Source organism: Doryrhamphus excisus, linkage group LG14 (genome assembly GCF_037039965.1).
Source record: "Doryrhamphus excisus strain RoL-2023G ecotype Guam linkage group LG14, RoL_Dexc_Guam_v1.1, whole genome shotgun sequence".
Lineage (NCBI taxonomy): Eukaryota > Metazoa > Chordata > Actinopteri > Syngnathiformes > Syngnathidae > Doryrhamphus > Doryrhamphus excisus.
The window spans coordinates 13309621-13328686 of NC_136370.1; the positions used below are offsets into that span (position 1 = coordinate 13309621).

Consider the following 19066-nt stretch of genomic DNA (forward strand, 5'->3'; position numbering starts at 1 on the left):
GATTGGTTGCCAGCCAATCGCAGAGTGTCGTAATATCCATCCATCCATTTTCTAGACCGCTTATCCTCACTAGGGTTGCGGGTGTGCTGGAGCCTATCCCAGCTGTCTTCGGGTGAGTGGCAAGGTACACCCTGGGTTGGTCGCAGGGCAATTGCAGGCCGTCATAATATCCATACATCAATTTTCTATACCGCTTATCTTCACTAGCGTCACAGGCATGCTGGAGCCTATCCCAGGTGAGAGGCGGGGTTCACCCTGGACTGGTTGCCAGCCAATCGCAGTGTGTCATAATATCCATCCATCCATTTTCTATACCGCTTATCTTCACTAGGGTCACAGGCATGCTGGGGCCTATCCCAGGTGAGAGGCGGGGTTCAACCTGAATTGGTTGCCAGCCAATCGCAGGGCGTCATAATATCCATCCATCCATTTTCTATACCGCTTATCCTCACTAGGGTTGTGGGTGTGCTGGAGCCTATCCCAGGTTCACCCTGAACTGGTTGCCAGCCAATCGCAGTGTGTCATAATATCCATCCATCCATTTTCTATACCGCTTATCCTCACTAGGGTCACAGGCATGCTGGAGCCTATCCTAGCTGCCTTAATATTATATACTGTTTTGTTCTTAGCATATCTACATGGGTTGGTGTACAAAATGTAAAATATTATCATTTGGTTTGACCATATGCAGCCCCTCTCTGGGAAAATTTGGTATACTCCTGTAAGGAAGATGTTATAGCTGCTTCATATTTCCTTCAATTTGTCTTTCCTATTAGTCTTACCCATAGAGTGTGTCAGAGAATGTGTTCACAGCATGTTCCCGGGTACAGGGTGGGTGGAATCACATCCCAAAAAACAAACAGGACTGCTGCGTCTGCTCAGACAGATGAGTCATTAGTGAGTCTATCTTTTTTTTTCACATACACACACACTTTGTTGTTGAAGTGTTTGGGCTGAAAAAGAATCATAGCTTTCATTTGCACTTCTTCTATTCAGTCCAAATTCTGTTATTTCAGCGAACACACCACTGTACCCTGTCTGTGTTTAAGGGGGGGCACTGACAGAGGTGGATATTTCTATATTATTGGATGGAGGGGGAAGCGGTGGGCACGACCAAATGGACAGAGCGGTAAACGAAAAGCAAACTTTACCCATGGGTCAGCCCTCCAAGTGAAGATATATTGCCCATGGGTCAGTGGAGAGAAAGGACGGGCAAAATCCATATTGGTCCGTCTGCCTTGCCCCCTTTATATAGTGATAAAATATTCAAATCCAGCCATTACTTCACATTAGGGCAGTCTGCAGAGATGCCAAGGAGAAAACCACAGAATGTATACATGCTAGTTCACACACACAGTTTTGGTGCATTGATAGTTGCATTAAAATCTCTTCCTCCCATTAGAGAGAATAACCCTCATCCGGACTCGGACATTTAAGGTGTGTCCATATAAATGTGTGTGGTGTGTGTATATGTCAGCGGACATGTGAGTGTGTACATAAAAGCCATGATCACAGTTTTATTTTTTATTATTATTATTATTATTGTTGTTATTTTTATTTTTATTTTTATTTTTATTTTTATTTTTATTTTTATTTTTATTTTTATTTTTATTTTTATTTTTATTTTTATTTTTATTTTTATTTTTATTTTTATTTTTATTTTTATTTTTATTTTTATTTTTATTTTTATGAAGGCAGTTTCTTCCTGAGTGGACATAATGGTGACAAAAGGCTGATGACTATGTGCTATAGTTGCTCTATCTGGGCGTTTCCATATGACTAAGTGTTGTGTCAGTCAAAGTGAACATACAGTATGCGTGTCTCTGTGCTGTGTGGTGAAGATTGAAGGAAAAACAGCATTCTTCAAGTAATTATTTTCAAGCACTTTTGCCACTGTTATCTGTTGGTGACAGGGCAGCAGGTGCAGTTTTGGTATCACTTCGAGTTTGGCCCATGTATTTCAAGGTCTAACAGGATTCTGAATAATGTTTTTGTGCTCCCAGGTTGAAAACATGGCGCCATTGTCTCTCTCTCTCTCCCCCTTATATAATGTTATCCAGTGTTGACTATGTGTATGTTACACAACGGTCCTCAATATGAAACTTTTTCCATATGATTCTTCTAATTGTGGATGATCCATTAACATGTTCTCTGTGTTTAATATATTTCAGGGCACAGAGTGAAGATGGAAGATTCGCAGAAGCAATTTTCAGACAGGCTGTCAGAGATTGAACGCTATCAGCGGACCATGCGGATAGGTCCAGTGAATAATAATCCTCGGCCCCTTCCTCAAAGCCACCTCAGCACCACACCAGGTAAGCACCACTAATTTAGTACTGCATATTCACTCTTATCTACTTATAGTCACATTTCAAAGACAAATCCAAAGTTCAAAGACACACAGTACTGCACGGCGGACGAGTGGTTACCAGGGTTCAATTCCAACCCTCGGCCATCTCTGTGTGGAGTTTGCATGTTCTCCCCGTGCATGCGTGGGTTTTCTCCGGGTACTCCGGTTTCCTCCGACATTCCAAAAACATGCTAGGTTAATTGGCGACTCCAAATTGTCCATAGGTATAAATGTGAGTGTGAATGGTTGTTTGTCTATATGTGCCCTGTGATTGGCTGGCGACCAGTCTAGGGTGTACCCCGCCTCTCGCCCAAAGACAGCTGGGATAAGCTCCAGCACCCCCCGTGACCCTCGTGAGGAAAAGCGGTAGAAAATGAATGAATGAATGTTCAAGGGTTCTGACTAAATAATAAGTTGGAAGTGACCTGTCAACCTAATAACCTGAAAAGACCTAAGCTTAATTCACTGGCAGGGAATCAAACCTGCACAGACTGCAGGAAAGGCAACAGTCCAGAGCCAGTCACCCTGGACTAGTATATGCTACTTTTTTCATTGTCTTATAAAACCATTTTAATTGAACCCGAAGAAGTCTGCCCAGCAACAAGAAGTCAGGCACATGGATATCAGCATGGTTGGAGTTTAGTTATGTATCCCAAATCTGGGAAAATTGGTTGTCCCTACATGCCATGCAATGGCGTGCCCGAGGCCCTACAGCGTGTATTTCTGTGGCCAGGCCGCGCAGCGGATGCTGCCAGCCCCGACTTGGCGCGGGTGCTGAAGCTGGCCTCCGCACTCCACACACGACAGCCTCAGGAATGTAGCAGTTGCCCGCTACCTTGGCAATCACGTCACTCTCAGACTGGCTGAATGCGAAGGGGTGGGTGTAAGGGCAGTGGGGTTGGTGGGCTTAGACTCAGACTTAGGTGGTGCGATGTGTGCAAACACTGTGAACAGCTGCGTGGGTGATGCTTGAAGTGAAGATGGGTTTCACTCTCTGTCATATGTCAGATGCGTTTTAACAGGATGCCATGTCTGGAATCATGCAGACTAAACACACACAGTTTGCTCTTTTCCTCCTCCCACCCACTCTTTAGTTCTCATGCTGGCTAATGAATCTCATTACCTTTGTATCAGCATGTTGCTGTGTACAGTGGCGCTTGTTTGGGAGTGTCAGGCCGTGTGTGGGTGGAGTTCTATCAGCCTGTATCACAAGCATTCACCACTGTTTGGCCTTGTGCTCAGCTTAGCCAGCACTGAGTCACCAGCGGGGACCTACATTATCTACCAGCTGACTATGGGTAAACTGGCACTTTTATACAGCTCCCACATGTCCCAAACAAAATTGTTGATATTAACTGGGATCTTTTGCACAGCCTGTACCGTACAGAAAGCATGAACAACAACTTGCGGCTTGATATCATAAAAATAAACAGTGCTGCGCTTCAACGCTGCATGAAACAGCGGGGTGATCATATTTTAGTTCGTCATCAAGAAAGCGTACCATTGCTGGAGGGGCCAAAGTGTGACATTCAGCTTTAATAGATGGCCTTTCAGAAGAGAACAGACTACATAGGATGAGCTTGATAGTCTGGGAAGACCATCATTTCATTACTAAAAACCAGGACACTCACAAGTTTCCTCAAACATGACTTATCATTCGCTGTACGGTTAGAAAATGGCTATAAATATTATAATGTTTACTTGGGATTAATCTCAATAATTTAGATTAATCGTGATTAATCCCCCTTGCTTTTAGATTAATCACATTTGGCCATAGTTAGCTAGAAATGGATTGTGATTAATCACAGATAGAAATAAGTCAAGTGTACCTTTAGAAAGATCATTTTAAAGTTGATCAACACAAAATGATGGACTTAAAAGTATATAAAAAAATTTTTTTAAATACAATGTACAACAAGTAGATATTTTTAAGGGAAACTGTCACCCAAGCATCATTCTCTTCAAGAAAATAATCTGTAATTGTAACTAACATTACAAATAAAGGTTAGCAAAAAATGGCTATAAATATTATAATGTTTACTTGAGATTAATCGCATTAATTTAGATTAATCATGATTAATCACATTAATTGTGATAATTTTTTGCCTTTAGATTAATCACATTTTGGCCATAGTTAGCTAGAAATTGATTGTGATTAATCGCAGATAGAAATAAGTCAAGTGTACCTTTAGAAAGATAATTTTAAAGTTGATCAACACAAAATGGACTTAAAAGTATTTTTAAAAAACCTAAAAAAATACAATGTACAACAAGTAAATATTGGTAAGGCAAACTGTCACCCAAGCATCATTTTCTTCAAGAAAATAATCTGTAATTGTAACTAACATTACAAATAAAGGTTAGCAAAAACATCAACCAACTAAGTGAAATGAAAACAGAATTAAATGACACCATGGCTACATGCAAATGTATTCCGTCCTCCTTGGAACACAGCAGTAATCAGTAATAAATGCTAATAATAAAACTAATAAATTACCTCACAAGCCTTTACTGTCATCTCATTGCCCACTGTGTGTGTGTGTGTGCTCGCTTACTTCTGCTTTTGTCCCCACATAATGTGACACAAGCCCTCGAAATAGCTGCCCTCTACAATGCCTGTCGGTAACTATCAATATCACCCAAATTTTAGCTTGCAGCCGAGAGACAGCGATGTTTGAAAATAAACCCTCCTAACTAAACAAACATTTCTTTGTCCAAGCAGTGTTGCCGTACCACTTCCACTAGAAATTGGGTAGAGCTGCGGATCAGGTGGTGACATGGATACTTTGTGACATCGCAGTACAGTCAGAAAACAGAACAAAAAGAACGGTCCACTTAAAGTGGACCTACAACCTCTGTAGGGTTATCTATGACCTAAAATCCTCACGTTGTTGACTATTAGGTGGAAGACGCTTACGGCGTTGCGATAATGTTGCGACTTACACATGCACTGTATATACACTTTGAGCAGACACAACACATTAACCTCCTTCGAACCTGGCAGGGAGGGGAAAGGCCCTGACGTAAGCGCTGCCAATAGCCGGAGGACATTTACGAGAGGTGTGTGTGTGTGTGTGTGTGTGTGGTGTGTGTGTGAGGGAGAGAGAGACGGAGAAAGGGAAGGGCTGTAAAAACCACACACCTTAATATGTGGTATTAGCATCATTATGGCCTACCGCAGGGCAGGCGCTGTAAAATAATTAAATAATAGGCCATCTCCCTCCCAAACCTTTTCGATAAGTCAATAAATTATCAGTAAATAAAAGTAGAGATTAGCATCAAACACCGACAGCGACATGGCGGCATCACAACCTGGAGCATAAGAAGCCTGTTTTAATAAAAACTCATTCAGATGAGGTGTTTACATAAAACTCTGCCAGACACTATTGTCATTTGCCAATTCTTTTAGTCCTATTTGTTTGAGTCAACATGTTATGATTAGACAGCTCCCCTACTTGACTATTACAAAAGATGTTTTCTATTCCCTATGCAACCGAAAAACACAACACGGTGTCATCTCCTTTAAATCCTTTAAAAAAAAAAAAAAAATCTGCCTTGCTTGATTTTTGTTGTCGGAACCCTGAAATAGTGTCTCGCTTTTGTTGTCAGCAGGACAGCGTCTCCAGACATCTGCTCAACACACTGGATTCACACAGACACACACACACACACACATGCATGCAGACGAATGCCCCATAGACCTGCTAAGCAAACTAGACACACACATACACAGTTCAATTGCAGTCATGCAAGTTCCGCGCAAGTGTCCCAGACAGACAGGGTAATTAAGAGCTCATTACAGTGCATGCAGTAACAGGATTCCTGCACCTTGGCAGACGTTGCGTTCACTGCTTGTTTTTGTTCTTTTGTGGTTAAAGGTAAGCCTGCTAGACATGTAGCTCATTCCTAGCAAAATGCAGAGGGAGTGTTTGTGTGTGTGTGTGTGTGTGTGTGTGTGTGGTTTCAAATTCACGGTTTGACTCGTGCAGTCAAGCAGATCCAACACTCTAGAGATATAAATTGTTATTCTAGTGTTCTTTTGTGTGTGCACTGTATATGTCTGTGTGTGGCAGTTTGTCTTCCTGTCACATACAATGTGTTCATCATCCAACATCTAACATGTGGACTTGCACTTCTTATGTACAGACAGTTTTTTTCACGTTAAATCAACAACAATTTAAGACAACAATTACAATATTATAGCCGGCCGCGCGGTGGTCAAGTGGTTAGCTCGCAGAACTCACAGCTAGGAGGCCCGAGTTCAATTCTGTGTGGAGTTTGCATGTTCTCCCGGTGCATGCGTGGGTTTTCTCTGGGTTCCTCCCACATTCCAAAAACATGCTAGGTTAATTAGCGACTCCAAATTGTCCATAGGTATGAATGTGAGTGTGAATGGTTGTTTGTCTATATGTGCCCTGTGATTGGCTTGTCCGAAGAAAGCTGGTATAGGCTCCAGCACCCCTTGTGAGGATAAGCGGTAGAAAATGAATGAATATTACAGCTACCACTTGGATACTATTGTACTGAATTTTTATTGAACTGACTTCTATAGATCACATCCTTTTGTGTCCACTTCTGGGTCTCGACCCACAGGTTTAAAAACACTGCTTTAGTAGTCTATTAAAAAATATTCTGGGCCAGCTTGGACACCTCTATCGTTATTTTAGCACTTGCACCTACGGGCGGATGGAAAATTGAAATAATCCACTACACCATTAGAAGAGCTTTATACTATATTGGGTCAGTCAGGTGATGAGTAACATTTTAACATTGTTTCCTGTCACAAATGTAGAAAAAATAACCACTTTTAGTCGTAAAACATTGATTTCTTGACACAAACGGTGCAAAACAGTCACCTCTTTAAAATATTTTTTGGTGTTGAAATCTTCATTCATTTTCTACCGCTTATTCTCACAAGGGTTGCGGGTATGCTGGAGCCTACCACAGCTGTTTTCGGGCGAGAAGCAGGGTACACTGGTTGCCAGCCAATCACAGGGCACATATAGACAAACAACCATTCACACTCACATTCATACCTATGGACAATTTGGAGTCGCCAATTAACCTAGCATGTTTTTGGAATATGGGAGGAAACCGGAGAAACCCGGAGAAAAGCCACGCATGCACGGCGAGAACATACAAACTCCACACAGAGATGGCCGAGGGTGGACTCAAACTCGGGTCTCTTAGCCATGTGCTAACCACTCAACCACCGTGCAGCCACTGTTTCAATATGATACTGCCTATAATTCCTTAAAAGGTGGAAATAATTCCTTTTTTTTGCCAATTTGTTGCTGACAAACTTCAGCAAACTTCAATCTGTGGATGTCTGCATGGTGTAACGCTTATATATATATATATATTATAGGTAGTGTAATTTAGTGTGTGTGCGTGTGTGAATTCCCCTCTGAAGTAGGATATCAGATATGGTCAGATATCAAGTCAACTAAACTACATGAACCTGATGATATTGATTAAAAAAAACAGCAATAGAATCTGACAGAAATTGTCAACCTCATCAGTTTTTACTATTTGATTTCTACACCGGACATGAAGAAAGAAAAGAAGAATTGCATCTGCTCACTTTTTTGGTCCAATTCTGAGTGTTTTTCAGTTTTTCTTGCATGCATTTTTGCACCATGCAGTTATTGTAGTAACCGTAGTAGTAGTAAGTCTTCGCGTCCACCTTAAAATGTGTTGTTTTCACTCTTAAAAATTATTACATGTTACCAAAACTACCACAAACTATTGATGGAGGAGGTTTTTATACACAATTTTGATGATTATCTCCATCAGTGAAATGTCACATTCTGACTTTGTCACCTGCACACATCTGCTGCAGTTGTGCCTCCTTGTTGGGAAAGTCCAGGCTGGAGAAAATCCTGTTTGATGGAGGACCAGCCCAACATAGTCAAGCCCCTCCCGCCTCGTCCACAGCGACCACAGTATTTACTCCACATAAACAAGCCGGTCAGCCCCCCCAGGTTCGAGGTGGCGCTGTACTACCGTTGCAGCCAAGAGTCTCAGACTAATTCCCACAGCCGGAGTGACATGATCAGCCAATTAGGAGCATGAGCGAGACAGGAAATTTGCACCGTCAGGTAGCTGTGGCGTGGACTTGAAAGTGTAGCCGTCACACTGTAAGAAGATTGGTGCCAAACCTCAGCAGGAAGCTGGTTCCTCCGAGGCCAACGCAACCAAACTAGCATCTGTACTGCTGCTTAAAACGCTACACTATTTACATAATATGTCAATGGCAACCGTGGAGTTTATTTCTTATGGTGCCTGCAATCTTCTTTTTGTGGTTACCGTCTCTTGGTGACCCTGAGACGAATACTTTAAACTGCAAATGCGTCGGGAAAAACAAGTTAGTTGTTAAAAAAAAAAAAAAAACGATAAGGAGAAGTGAAAGCAAGTTGTATTTTACAGGCTACTTCTGTTTATGTAAGTTAAAATTTCACTTCAGAGTTTTACATTTCAGCAATTACAGAAACTACATGTGCGCCATGAACAGTCTCTATTGAGTCTTGGGGGGGTTGTGGGGGGGGCTCTAAAAGAACTTAAAAATTTTCAGCCCATGTGTTTGTTTTTGCTCGCGTTTATAAGTGAGGGCTCAAAAGACATATCAGATGTCCAACATAGCTGAGCCAAGGCCGTGTTCCTCACGTCTCTAACACGCTCTCTTTTCTCTCTCCTCTCGTTGGCGTCTTTCTTTCTCGCTGGCTCGCACTCTCACATTCTCTCCCTGTTGCGATGCCTTAAGGCCTAAGTGAAACAGGAAGCCAGCACAAGGGCCGGCATTCACTGTTACTCAATGACACGCTTCATTGCGGCGGCGGGCGCATTACATATCTCACAGACGTCGCAGGACCCGGGAGTCACGAGGCCGCCATTTTGGCTCAAAGGTCTTCCCGACCATCACTTTCATCTCCATATAAACTTCAAAAAGTGTTTATTTACGTCTTCCTCAAAACTACAGCGGCACCACCTTGACGCTGAGGTATTAGTGATGCTTCTGCTCCTTCCCATTTTAGCCCCCTCTGCCTCACCCAACTGCACCAGCTCCACCCAGGGGTGGAGCTTCTTATTAACAGGGGTAATCTGTGCTTCTGGTATTGACGTTGTCTGCTGGCCAATCAAAATATTTGAAGGAAATGTTTATTTTCTTGAGCAAATCACACCAGCTGCTTGCAAGTCGTTCTGAATAAGGCCATTTATACGTAAGAATTTGCCATTGTGAGCCATCGTGCGGGGACCTCTTGGAGACTGAGTGCTGATTTGGGTCTTTGCAGAGGAAGTCAAGGGGAAGTGTAGATGTTACACATGCTGAGCCAAGCGTAGCTATTGGTGAATATCATTCTCCATCCTCTTCTTGCTTCTGTCATCGTTCTCTGTCCTCACTTGATGTTTCTCATCAAGACACCCGACTTCGCCCCCGAGTGGGAGCAAGGCCAAACATCAGTGATCCAACCAATGTTCTTCTGGTTGAATGGAGCACAATCCCGATGGATACTCTTCACAGAAGAGTGGAAGATGTTATAAATTCAAATGACATCCATCTATTTTCTGTACCACTTATCCCAGGGGTCTCAAACTCAATTTACCTGGGGGCCACTGGAGCTAGGGTCTGGGCAAGGCTGGCCGCATCAGGTTTCCCCCCCCCAAAAAAACGCATTTATTAAAAACTGAAAAATATACAAACTTTTTTCCGATTTTCTACAATAAAAGCTCTGATAAAACATTCCACTGATGAAAAATAAACAAACAAATCAAGAATCAAGAAAATCAATCAATCAGTAATAAATAAATATAATAATAATAATAATAAAACAGCAAATAATAAAAACTTAAGAAACCAGATATAGTTGGTGGATAGACAAATAATTTTTTTCAGATTAAAATGAACAAAGCATTATTAGAGCCCCGTAGACATGACAAAACACGACTATAGTCACATTTATGCTCTTTTTATTTACAACATATTGCGCAACTGCAGGGTCTTGAGACACATGCTAACTCGCAAACTAGAGAGCTAGCGACCTAAACGGTAGCCTTCAAGTTATTTCCTTTACACTTAAATAGCCAAAAACTTACCACTTCCACACGGATAAGGAGGATAACTATGAACAGTTATTTAACCTTTAACATGAACATTAATCAAACGTAATAATTTTTTCTGGGTACATGATACCATACAGCATCCATATCAAATTTGCGCGGGCCATACTAACATTAAACTTTCATATCAAGGCGGGGGTCTCAAAGTAGTGTCCTGCGGGCCACATTTGGCCCGCCGCCCGCGTGTTTGAGACCCCTAACTTATCCTCATGTGTGTCAAGGGCATGCTGGAGCCCTGAGCGGGGTACACCCTGGACTGGTCGCCAGCCAATCACAGGGCACATATAGACAAACAACCATTCACACTCACATTCATACCTATGAATACCTATTTGGGGGCGGCTCTGGGTGAGGCCGGGCCGCATCAAGTAATCTGCCCAGAAATACTTTTAAACCAAGTGACTCACTCGTCAACAAACAGGAGGTTATTACTCCATATCTATTCATCACGCAGCAACTTAACACACAACAGGTAGACAACACATGTAAAGGATAATAAACAACAACCGTGTCAACTCTAATAACAACATTGGCAACTTTTTAAAGCATGCTGACAGAAGTATGTCATTTTACTAACCATGTTCCATAGTGGTCAGGATTTTAGTCCATTTGGAGTATTTATCCAAGGCATGTTGACCTGATCACTGTACAGCCCAGGTGCTGATGTCTACAGCGCCGAGTACAAGTTGACTTGTATGAAATGCACCATCTCAGACCGAAAGCAAACAAGAGGCTGCTTGTGTCAGCTTTTTTGCGGTGTGGCCGTTGAGTGCGAAGCAGGGTCCCACGCGTTGGGCCAGCAGGTCATCGACCTTCCCTTGCTTCTTGACAGCTTTACCGGCCAAGTTGCTGTTGCCTTTCACATGTCTCCACTGCCTCGCCATTGTCTCGCCTGTAAGACCCAAAAATATCTTCCATGCCCCCAATCGGGCATGTTTTCTCCAAGGCTGCTCTCACTCTGGTGAGAAAACCAGCCGTCATTGCCCACTGCTCAGTCAGCACAGGCCGGCCTATGACAGGAAGACACATCTCCAAACCACCACATGCCAACACAGTTTGACTTGTCTGTCATGATTTTTTTTTTTTTTTTGGACTGAGCTTTATTTATATTGCTCAGGTGGTGACTTCCTCACCCTGTGCACACACATACACCACCCACATCTCACTCTGCATCCCACAAAATACTGAAACTATGCATTCCGGTGCAAAAACAGAATTCCTTCAATGATTTATATCATTTATTTTTTTTCTTTCAGCAGCCCTGTGGCAGGATCAAATGGACACCCCCACTTTGAAAACATGCAAGGTGGAGGAAGACCTGAGACCATGGCCAGGTAAGACTTTGCTGAGACCTGCTAAGCTATTATTCATGTTTTATGAATGCATTATGTGCATTGTATACTGTAAGTGTGCGCACACGTTGTTCACCGCTTAATCATAAGGTACGATCCAACCAATAACAAGTAAGGTGACTTAAGGTAAGTGTTAGTTTGTGTCTGGAAGCAGCTTCGCTCACAAACAGCCCAGGATTATCATTGAATAAATCAATTTATTTGTATTCCGTCTGAATTTTAAAAGACCTAAAAAAAAAAACAATAATGGAGCAGAAAATCTGGAAAGGCGGGCACAACACTGGGTGTGCCATTCGGAGAATTTTGGAGTCTGCTTCATTTTACCCGTAGGGGCCTTGAACAAACCAGAACATTCCTAGGACGCCACCACCCTGCTTGGCTTCTGTATCTTTCTTTCCCTCCCCCTTTTTTTTGTCAAACAACCCTCTTATTCTCTTATTTGTCCCCCGACCCGCCGCAAACCACCACACAACACGCACTGTATCATCTAAGCACATTGCCACACATACAAGCTCCATTGGAGTCATGTATTGGAGCAACATAGGGAGCTACAATAGCTTCCAGTCTTTTGGGGAAATTTTCTAGAAGATGTTGGACAAGAGGGTCTGGATCACAATCTCACTTAAGTTCTTTCACCCAACCATTTTATGGACATTTTATGATAAGGTGCTGGAGCAGTGGACTATGATGCAATATAATAGAGGTGGATATGATATGTATTGGCCTTGAATGGACAACCGGAGATGTTCACATTAGTCTCCTCTTCCTAAATCAAAATCAACTTTATTTGTATTGCACTTTTCCTGCAAAGACATGCAACACAAAGTGCTTTACAGAATTAAAACAATTACCACAATTAAAAGGAAAAAACAAAGAAACAAAAGAAAGCCCCTCATTCCCACCCTCCATACTAGACACACACACGCACACAATCACACAATCACACACAGTAGGGAGACATGGCATGGCACTGAGGATCAAGGAAACGGCACCTTTGGGGCCGTCCACACTGGGAGGCCGTGCCATCGGGGGACCAGCACCCGGGCCCTCCGACTCCGACAGATCGCCCATCTTAAAGGGAGGAACCAGCCGGCCGGGTCGAAGGGACCCAAGGATGGCACCCCCTCAGCAGAGCCGACACAGCCCCCAGTGTGGAGGACCCCTCCCGGAGGAAACACTGGAGTTAAAAGCTGGAGACTAAGAGCATAAAATAGGACTAAAAAGATAAAAACATAAGACGAGTGGACCCTCACATTAAAGGGAGGAACCCCCAGCCGGCCGGGTCGAAGGGACCCAAAGATGGCACCCCCTCAGCAGACCCGACACAGCCCCCAGTGTGGAGGACCCCCGCCCCCTGAGGAAACACTGGAGTTAAAAGCTGAAGAGCATAAAATAGGACTAAAAAGATAAAAACATAAGAAAAGTTTAAAAATATTAGTTAAAAGCCTGATTAAAAAGGTGTGTCTTCAATCTTTTTTTTTTTAATATCAACAGTCTCCGCAGTCCTGAGGCTCTCCGGCAGGCTGTTCCACAGGTGGGGGCCATAGTGGCTAAATGCTGCCTCACCGTGGGTTTTGGTTTTGGGTTTTGGTATAGTTAAAAGGCCAGTGCCGGAGGACCGCAGGGGTTGATATGGTAAAAGCAGATCAGATAAATAAGACATTTAAAAACCAGTAAGAGAATCTTAAAATCCTAGCAGAAGCTTTGCACCAATCATCATGATGTCTTGTCATCCACGCCCGGTTATAAGCATTAATTGCTGGCATTCACGCCGTACAGGTTTTAAACTACCCAAACCAGTCAGCTATCAGAAAGTACCTGACAGGTGGTTAAGACGACATTAATAAAACCACAATGAGGTACAGTAGCATGTCATCACACGTGACGGAGGAATGAGGAAAAAAAAAAAGATGAGAAAATGATTCTTGGAGTTTGGTCTTTTTCCTTTGACTCATTTGCCTGAGACATCATTTGCCGAGGTGCTGGCCGTCACAGTTTGCATCAAGCCTGTGTAAACATTTCACAGGTGAGCGCTTGGATTTGCATCTTGTCTTTGCCAGCCACCTCATGCATACACACACATACACACACACACACACACACACATATACAATAGTGGACAATCCCACACAAACTCACCCTCATGTTAACAAGTAAAGTCTGTTTTCCCCATAAGCAAATGAGTCAAACCTCCAGTTCTATCTGGGTTACACGCTTCACTGTGGACTAGTGGTCTTTTTGAGCTCAGCAAAAACTAAAAAAGCAGGCGACGGACTCCACCCTTGGTTGTGCGGAATTAAATAAGCGTGTGTCGCTACGCTTCAGAGGGAAAAGTAGGAAAAAAGAGCAACGGAACACTGTGTTCTCTTATAAAAAGTTCTGGTTCCCTGCTACTTGCTTTGTAGCCTGTGAACATCACAGACTTTGGACCCTGCCAAGCGAACCCTCTGGGGTCCATCTCCTCTCCTGTCCCTGCAAACACATTTCAGATGAGCCTAATGGAGATCATGTGTGGTTTGGGGATACAGAGGTTACAGGCTGCTACTACCAGTCTCAGTTTTTTCTCTGTCAACGATACACCACAGTTACCACAGTCACAACTGCAAAGCCTGTACTTATGATGGGTGGGGGCAGGAAAGTATGCACCATGGTTTAGAAGAAAAAGCAAAAACAGACTGTAGAAGGTCGCTTCTTCATTGCAAAACAGTTGGTGTAGCCCTGTCCTCTAGAGGGAGCTACTGTTCTGTAGAGACTCTTGCTGGACCGGAGCCAAGAACTTGAGACTGTACAAGCCCATTAAGATGTTGTGATACATGTCCAGTCCGGTTTCCCCTGAAAAAACACAGGAGTCGATCCCCACCGCAGTTTAGCCAACACGTTTCCACCAACTCCAATCAAGTGCGGATCATGTGCGAGATGGGCTGCACCGCCACCCCACGCCACAGGCCGCAGGGACCCTCCCCTGGCTGTGCTGCGCCCTGAGACCTAAATATAGCACAGGCACAGGATGAAGAAGAGAGACAGACAGAGAGAGCAAACGAGCGAGAGAGAGAGAAAGAGAGAGTTCTTTTGGGAGTCCGGGAGGAATTAGTGGGCCGACTCCACTTCACCCGAATCAACAGCAGCTGAAGGCTCGAATTTTCCTTGCGTGAAATCAGATATGAACTCCAGCGCCTGGTAGACTCTGGAAAAAGAAACAACCTTCCCACCACCACCAGACTCCGTCACCCCAAAAGCAAGACAAAATTCTACTGAAAAAAAAAAAAAAGTAAAAAAAAAACTGAAGAGCAGAACCAATGGAAAAGTGGAAAGGAATATTTTTTTAAAACTTGAAAATGGACCCAGTTTTTCAGGCATAGGGAAAAGACATTTGAACAAGACTGTGGCACGCAAGTTTGGCATCCCCCCCCCCCTCAGGGCTGGAGCGTGCAACTGCTTGCTTCGCTAATACAAGCTGCCTTTTTTTTCTGCCATTTAAATCCCCATTTTACACTTTCAGTCATGTGGGCATGTTGGACACGTAACAGCCACATGCGGCTAAACAAAGTCAAGCAGCAGGTGTCACCAGGTATGAGGAACATGTGATCATCAACGTTGCGTTAAGGGCGTTTTTACTGTCATACTGTCATGGCTTATGGCCATATTGCCTCCATTCCAAATATGTCAGTGTTGTGCAGCATGAAAAAAGTGAACAAGCTCAACATGTCATGCAAGGCTATGTGCTTCTTGTGAGACATAAATCATTGAAATAATATTCTCCCAAATACATCCTTTTGTTCCTACTACTTTTTCCCGTTTTTTTTTTTTTTTTGTTTGATTTATGACGGGTTGCATAAGTCCAAGTCGTCTGTGTTTGCACAAAACACCCATCATTGCTTTGAGAAAGACAGAATCCATTCTGTTGCTGTGTATTAAAAAAAGAGATAGGTAGTAGACAGCGTCTGCACATAATGTATGCTTGATGACAATTATTAAGCAAATAATGCAGTTATAATAGGCTCCAGCATACCCCCGCGACCCTATTGAGGACTAGCGGCATAAATGGAAGTAAATGGATAAATGGATGGGATTACACTTTTAATTGAGAAGGACTGTCTCATGGATGGACAAACATTTTTCTTTTTTATTGTCCGGCTTGGGTCTCCTACTAAAACGGTGCCCTGCAAATGTTGTGTTTAAGGTGACTGGTGAAAAAGTCTGTATCCATGGAAACACATTCAATAGTTGTCAAAAAAGCATTCATTCACCCAGGACTGGTCGCCAGCCAATCACAGGGCACATATAGACAAACCATTCACACTCACATTCATACCAATGGACAATTTGGAGTCGCCAATTAACCTAGCATGTTTGTGGAATGTGGGAGGAAACCGGAGTACTCGGGGAAAACCCACGCATGCACATGCAAACTCCACACAGAGATGACCGAGGGTGGAATTGAACTCGGGTCTCCTAGCTGTGAGGTCTGCGCGCTAACCACTCCCCCACCGTGCAACAGTCAAAAAAGCAACACCTCCAAAATGACGTGTTTATTTATGCAAACATACGCTAATCGTTATTGAATATTTTTCTATGCACAAAATATGGTTTAGATAAGACGATTATAGTATATAATAAAACCTGTTCAGCTGTTGAATAACATTTGCTTTTAAATTTCAAAATGATGCACAACTTAAAAAAAAAAAAGTTTTAGTTTACCTTTAGTCTATCTTTCTTTTGAAATATGTCTGTGAATATTCGCAGGGAATCGAACCAATCACAACTGGACATGTTGTCTTAGAGGTGTTTTGCCTCTCATCCAAGCAGGTTTCATTAGTCTCAAACTAGGTAGGACGGCTCTAGTCTGACTAGAAAGGACAGCTCTGGTCTGAGGGTTTGATTTAGGATTTGTATGTATCGTCAATTGTTTGCATTTCATTCAGAAGTAAGTAAGTCATGGTCATGGACGCTCCTGAAGCCAAGGTCTCCATGTGGACATGGTAGAGGTCATGCATTTGTTTTTGGTGTTTGAATCCCGTTGAACCCTCCAACTTTTGTTTTTGTTCCCGTCAACAGGAACGACCGATCTCTTCCAGCAGAGGACCACCTTCCCCTCTCCTCTGACCGATCCACGCTTCTCCGACCCTCGCATACATTACCCAGGAGCCTTCCCTTACTCCACCAACACTTCCAGCACCGGCATCAGTGGCCTCAGCATGTCCGCTCCATCCCGATACCACACCTACCTTCCGCCACCCTACTCAAACAACCAGACCCAGAACTTCCAATCCAATTCCTACCTTTATTACGGAACAGGATCTGGGTCCTATCAATTCTCCATGGTGGCGCCAGGTAACACCGGGGGCGAACGCTCCCCCACACGCCTCCTCTCCTGTTCGGGTGCCGGCGGCACCGGTGGCACCAACAGCCTGATGAACCCAGGCCTGAATGCTCAGAGCGAGGGCGTCGAGGCCGATGGCAGCCACAGCAATTCCCCCACGGCCATGAGCGCCTCGGGTCGCCTGGATGAGTCCGTCTGGAGGCCTTACTGACTGGCAGACATGTGGAAACCGGGGGTACAGGAAGGGTGGACAAGCGGAAGAGAAGGATGAACAAAATCATGAACACTGAAAGAAAAGAAAGAAAAATGATGCATGTTTGTCTTTTATTTCTGTAGCACTCGCTTATTAAGCCTTTCTGCATTTTAACGCTGACGAAACGTCCATGTATTTTGTAAAAAAAAACTGCGTGAATCCTTGCACTGTGCTAAGACATGTACCTTTTAAAAAGCCATATGAGCTGAGACGATGGAGAGCTTGGAAGAAGCCATAGCAGACGTGGACTTCAGACTGAGTCAGCCCACATGAGGGTGGAGGAGAGCAACCAGACGGAATGTTTGCCCCACGAGTGACTCAGAAATCCTTCCAAGGCTTGGCTGCACTGCTGTAGCAATCAGTCCTTCTAAGCTTTCATTTGGAATTATGCAAAAACAATGTTTCAAATATTTAAAAAAAAAAACAAAACAAAAAAAACATCTCCCGGTTGCATCATACACTCAGACGGACCTTAATTTACCATCCAAAAAAGGACACGTTGACCTCGGTGATGCTGCATGCAGGTTGGCTTCAAGACAATGGACTTCCTCTGCTGAGACATCCGTCAATCAAGTTAGAACAGGACGGTGGACAATCTTCTAAGGAATGTGCAGAGAAGAGTTTTCATCCCTGTAGGAGAAATCCCTGTTACGACTTTTTTTTATTATTTTCATGAAAGTCTGGTGTTTTGAAACTGGATGACACGGTTTACTTTTTCATATTTATTTGAGCCAAATTTTGAGGAAATGTGTGCATTTTACCCCAAATCCTTAAAGTATTTCTCTCCATAATTCCTCTTTTTTTTTATATATAGATTTTTTTTTACAGTATATGCATCATGTTTTGTCTTTAAGTATACATTTGGAATTCTTGTAATATATTGCAACTAAATTATGAAAAAAACTTAGCTTTAATGTAATTATTTTGTCTTCCAATGTAGCTTTGATGCACTAAAAAAAAAACTTTTTTCTCTATGAACCACGCCCGACAGACTTTGTTAGTGAGATGATATATCTAAAGCTTTAAAATTTCCAAATTTGCCTTCCTGCGCTGAATAAGCCATTTAATTTTTGCACTAATTTTTATCTCTCTTCTTACGCCATTACAGACATCAAAAAAGCCTACCAAAGCAATTTATAAAGCACATTTCTGTACATATTTGCTGAATACATTCATTCATGCACGGTTCCTAATGAGACACCCATGCACATACAGTACATGCGTGTACTCACGCATATGATACTTCAATCCCTGAAGGAGACACAGTGTAGGGATGAAGGGAGGCGGAGCGGCGTCAAAGTGGTGTCTTCTTACACCGATGGCAATTATGCAAAAGAAGAAAGCCGTTCGCCGTGCACAGGCCCCTTTGTTCTGGAAAAATCCGTAAGAATTTTGAAGCCCTGACGGCCTGTCGCTTGTGGTCTAATTTACTGATCGCTGGTGCCAGGGGCTTCCTGACTATGCCAATATTTCACACGTCTATGCAGGATCATCTTGGTATGAGCCACACTGCGGTATTTACAGCATGTATCAGGTATCTTATCTATGAGAAGATCTTACACAACGTGAGTCATGACTTTAAAAGAGGCTTTGTAGTAAAGGCCAGAATAGAGAATAGAATCCTAAAGTCCTGTTATGTTATGCAGGTATGCAAACATACTAGCCTTTTCCTT

General features: G+C 43.1%; 1 protein-coding gene across 2 annotated transcripts in view; it reads left to right on the top strand.

Annotated features, from left to right (window-relative positions):
- Window positions 1-17844, top strand: part of runx3 (RUNX family transcription factor 3) — a 33787-nt gene extending 15943 nt beyond the window's left edge. The window contains exons 4-6 of one of the 2 annotated variants that reach the window (XM_058090972.2): window positions 2172-2315; window positions 11725-11802; window positions 16876-17844. In XM_058090972.2, coding sequence (XP_057946955.1) covers window positions 2172-2315; window positions 11725-11802; window positions 16876-17351 — 698 coding nt within the window. In that variant the 3' untranslated portion in view covers window positions 17352-17844. The remainder of the gene's footprint in view (window positions 1-2171; window positions 2316-11724; window positions 11803-16875) is intronic. The other variant, XM_078795920.1, reaches the window with a different exon arrangement.
- Window positions 17845-19066: the final 1222 nt, after the last annotated feature.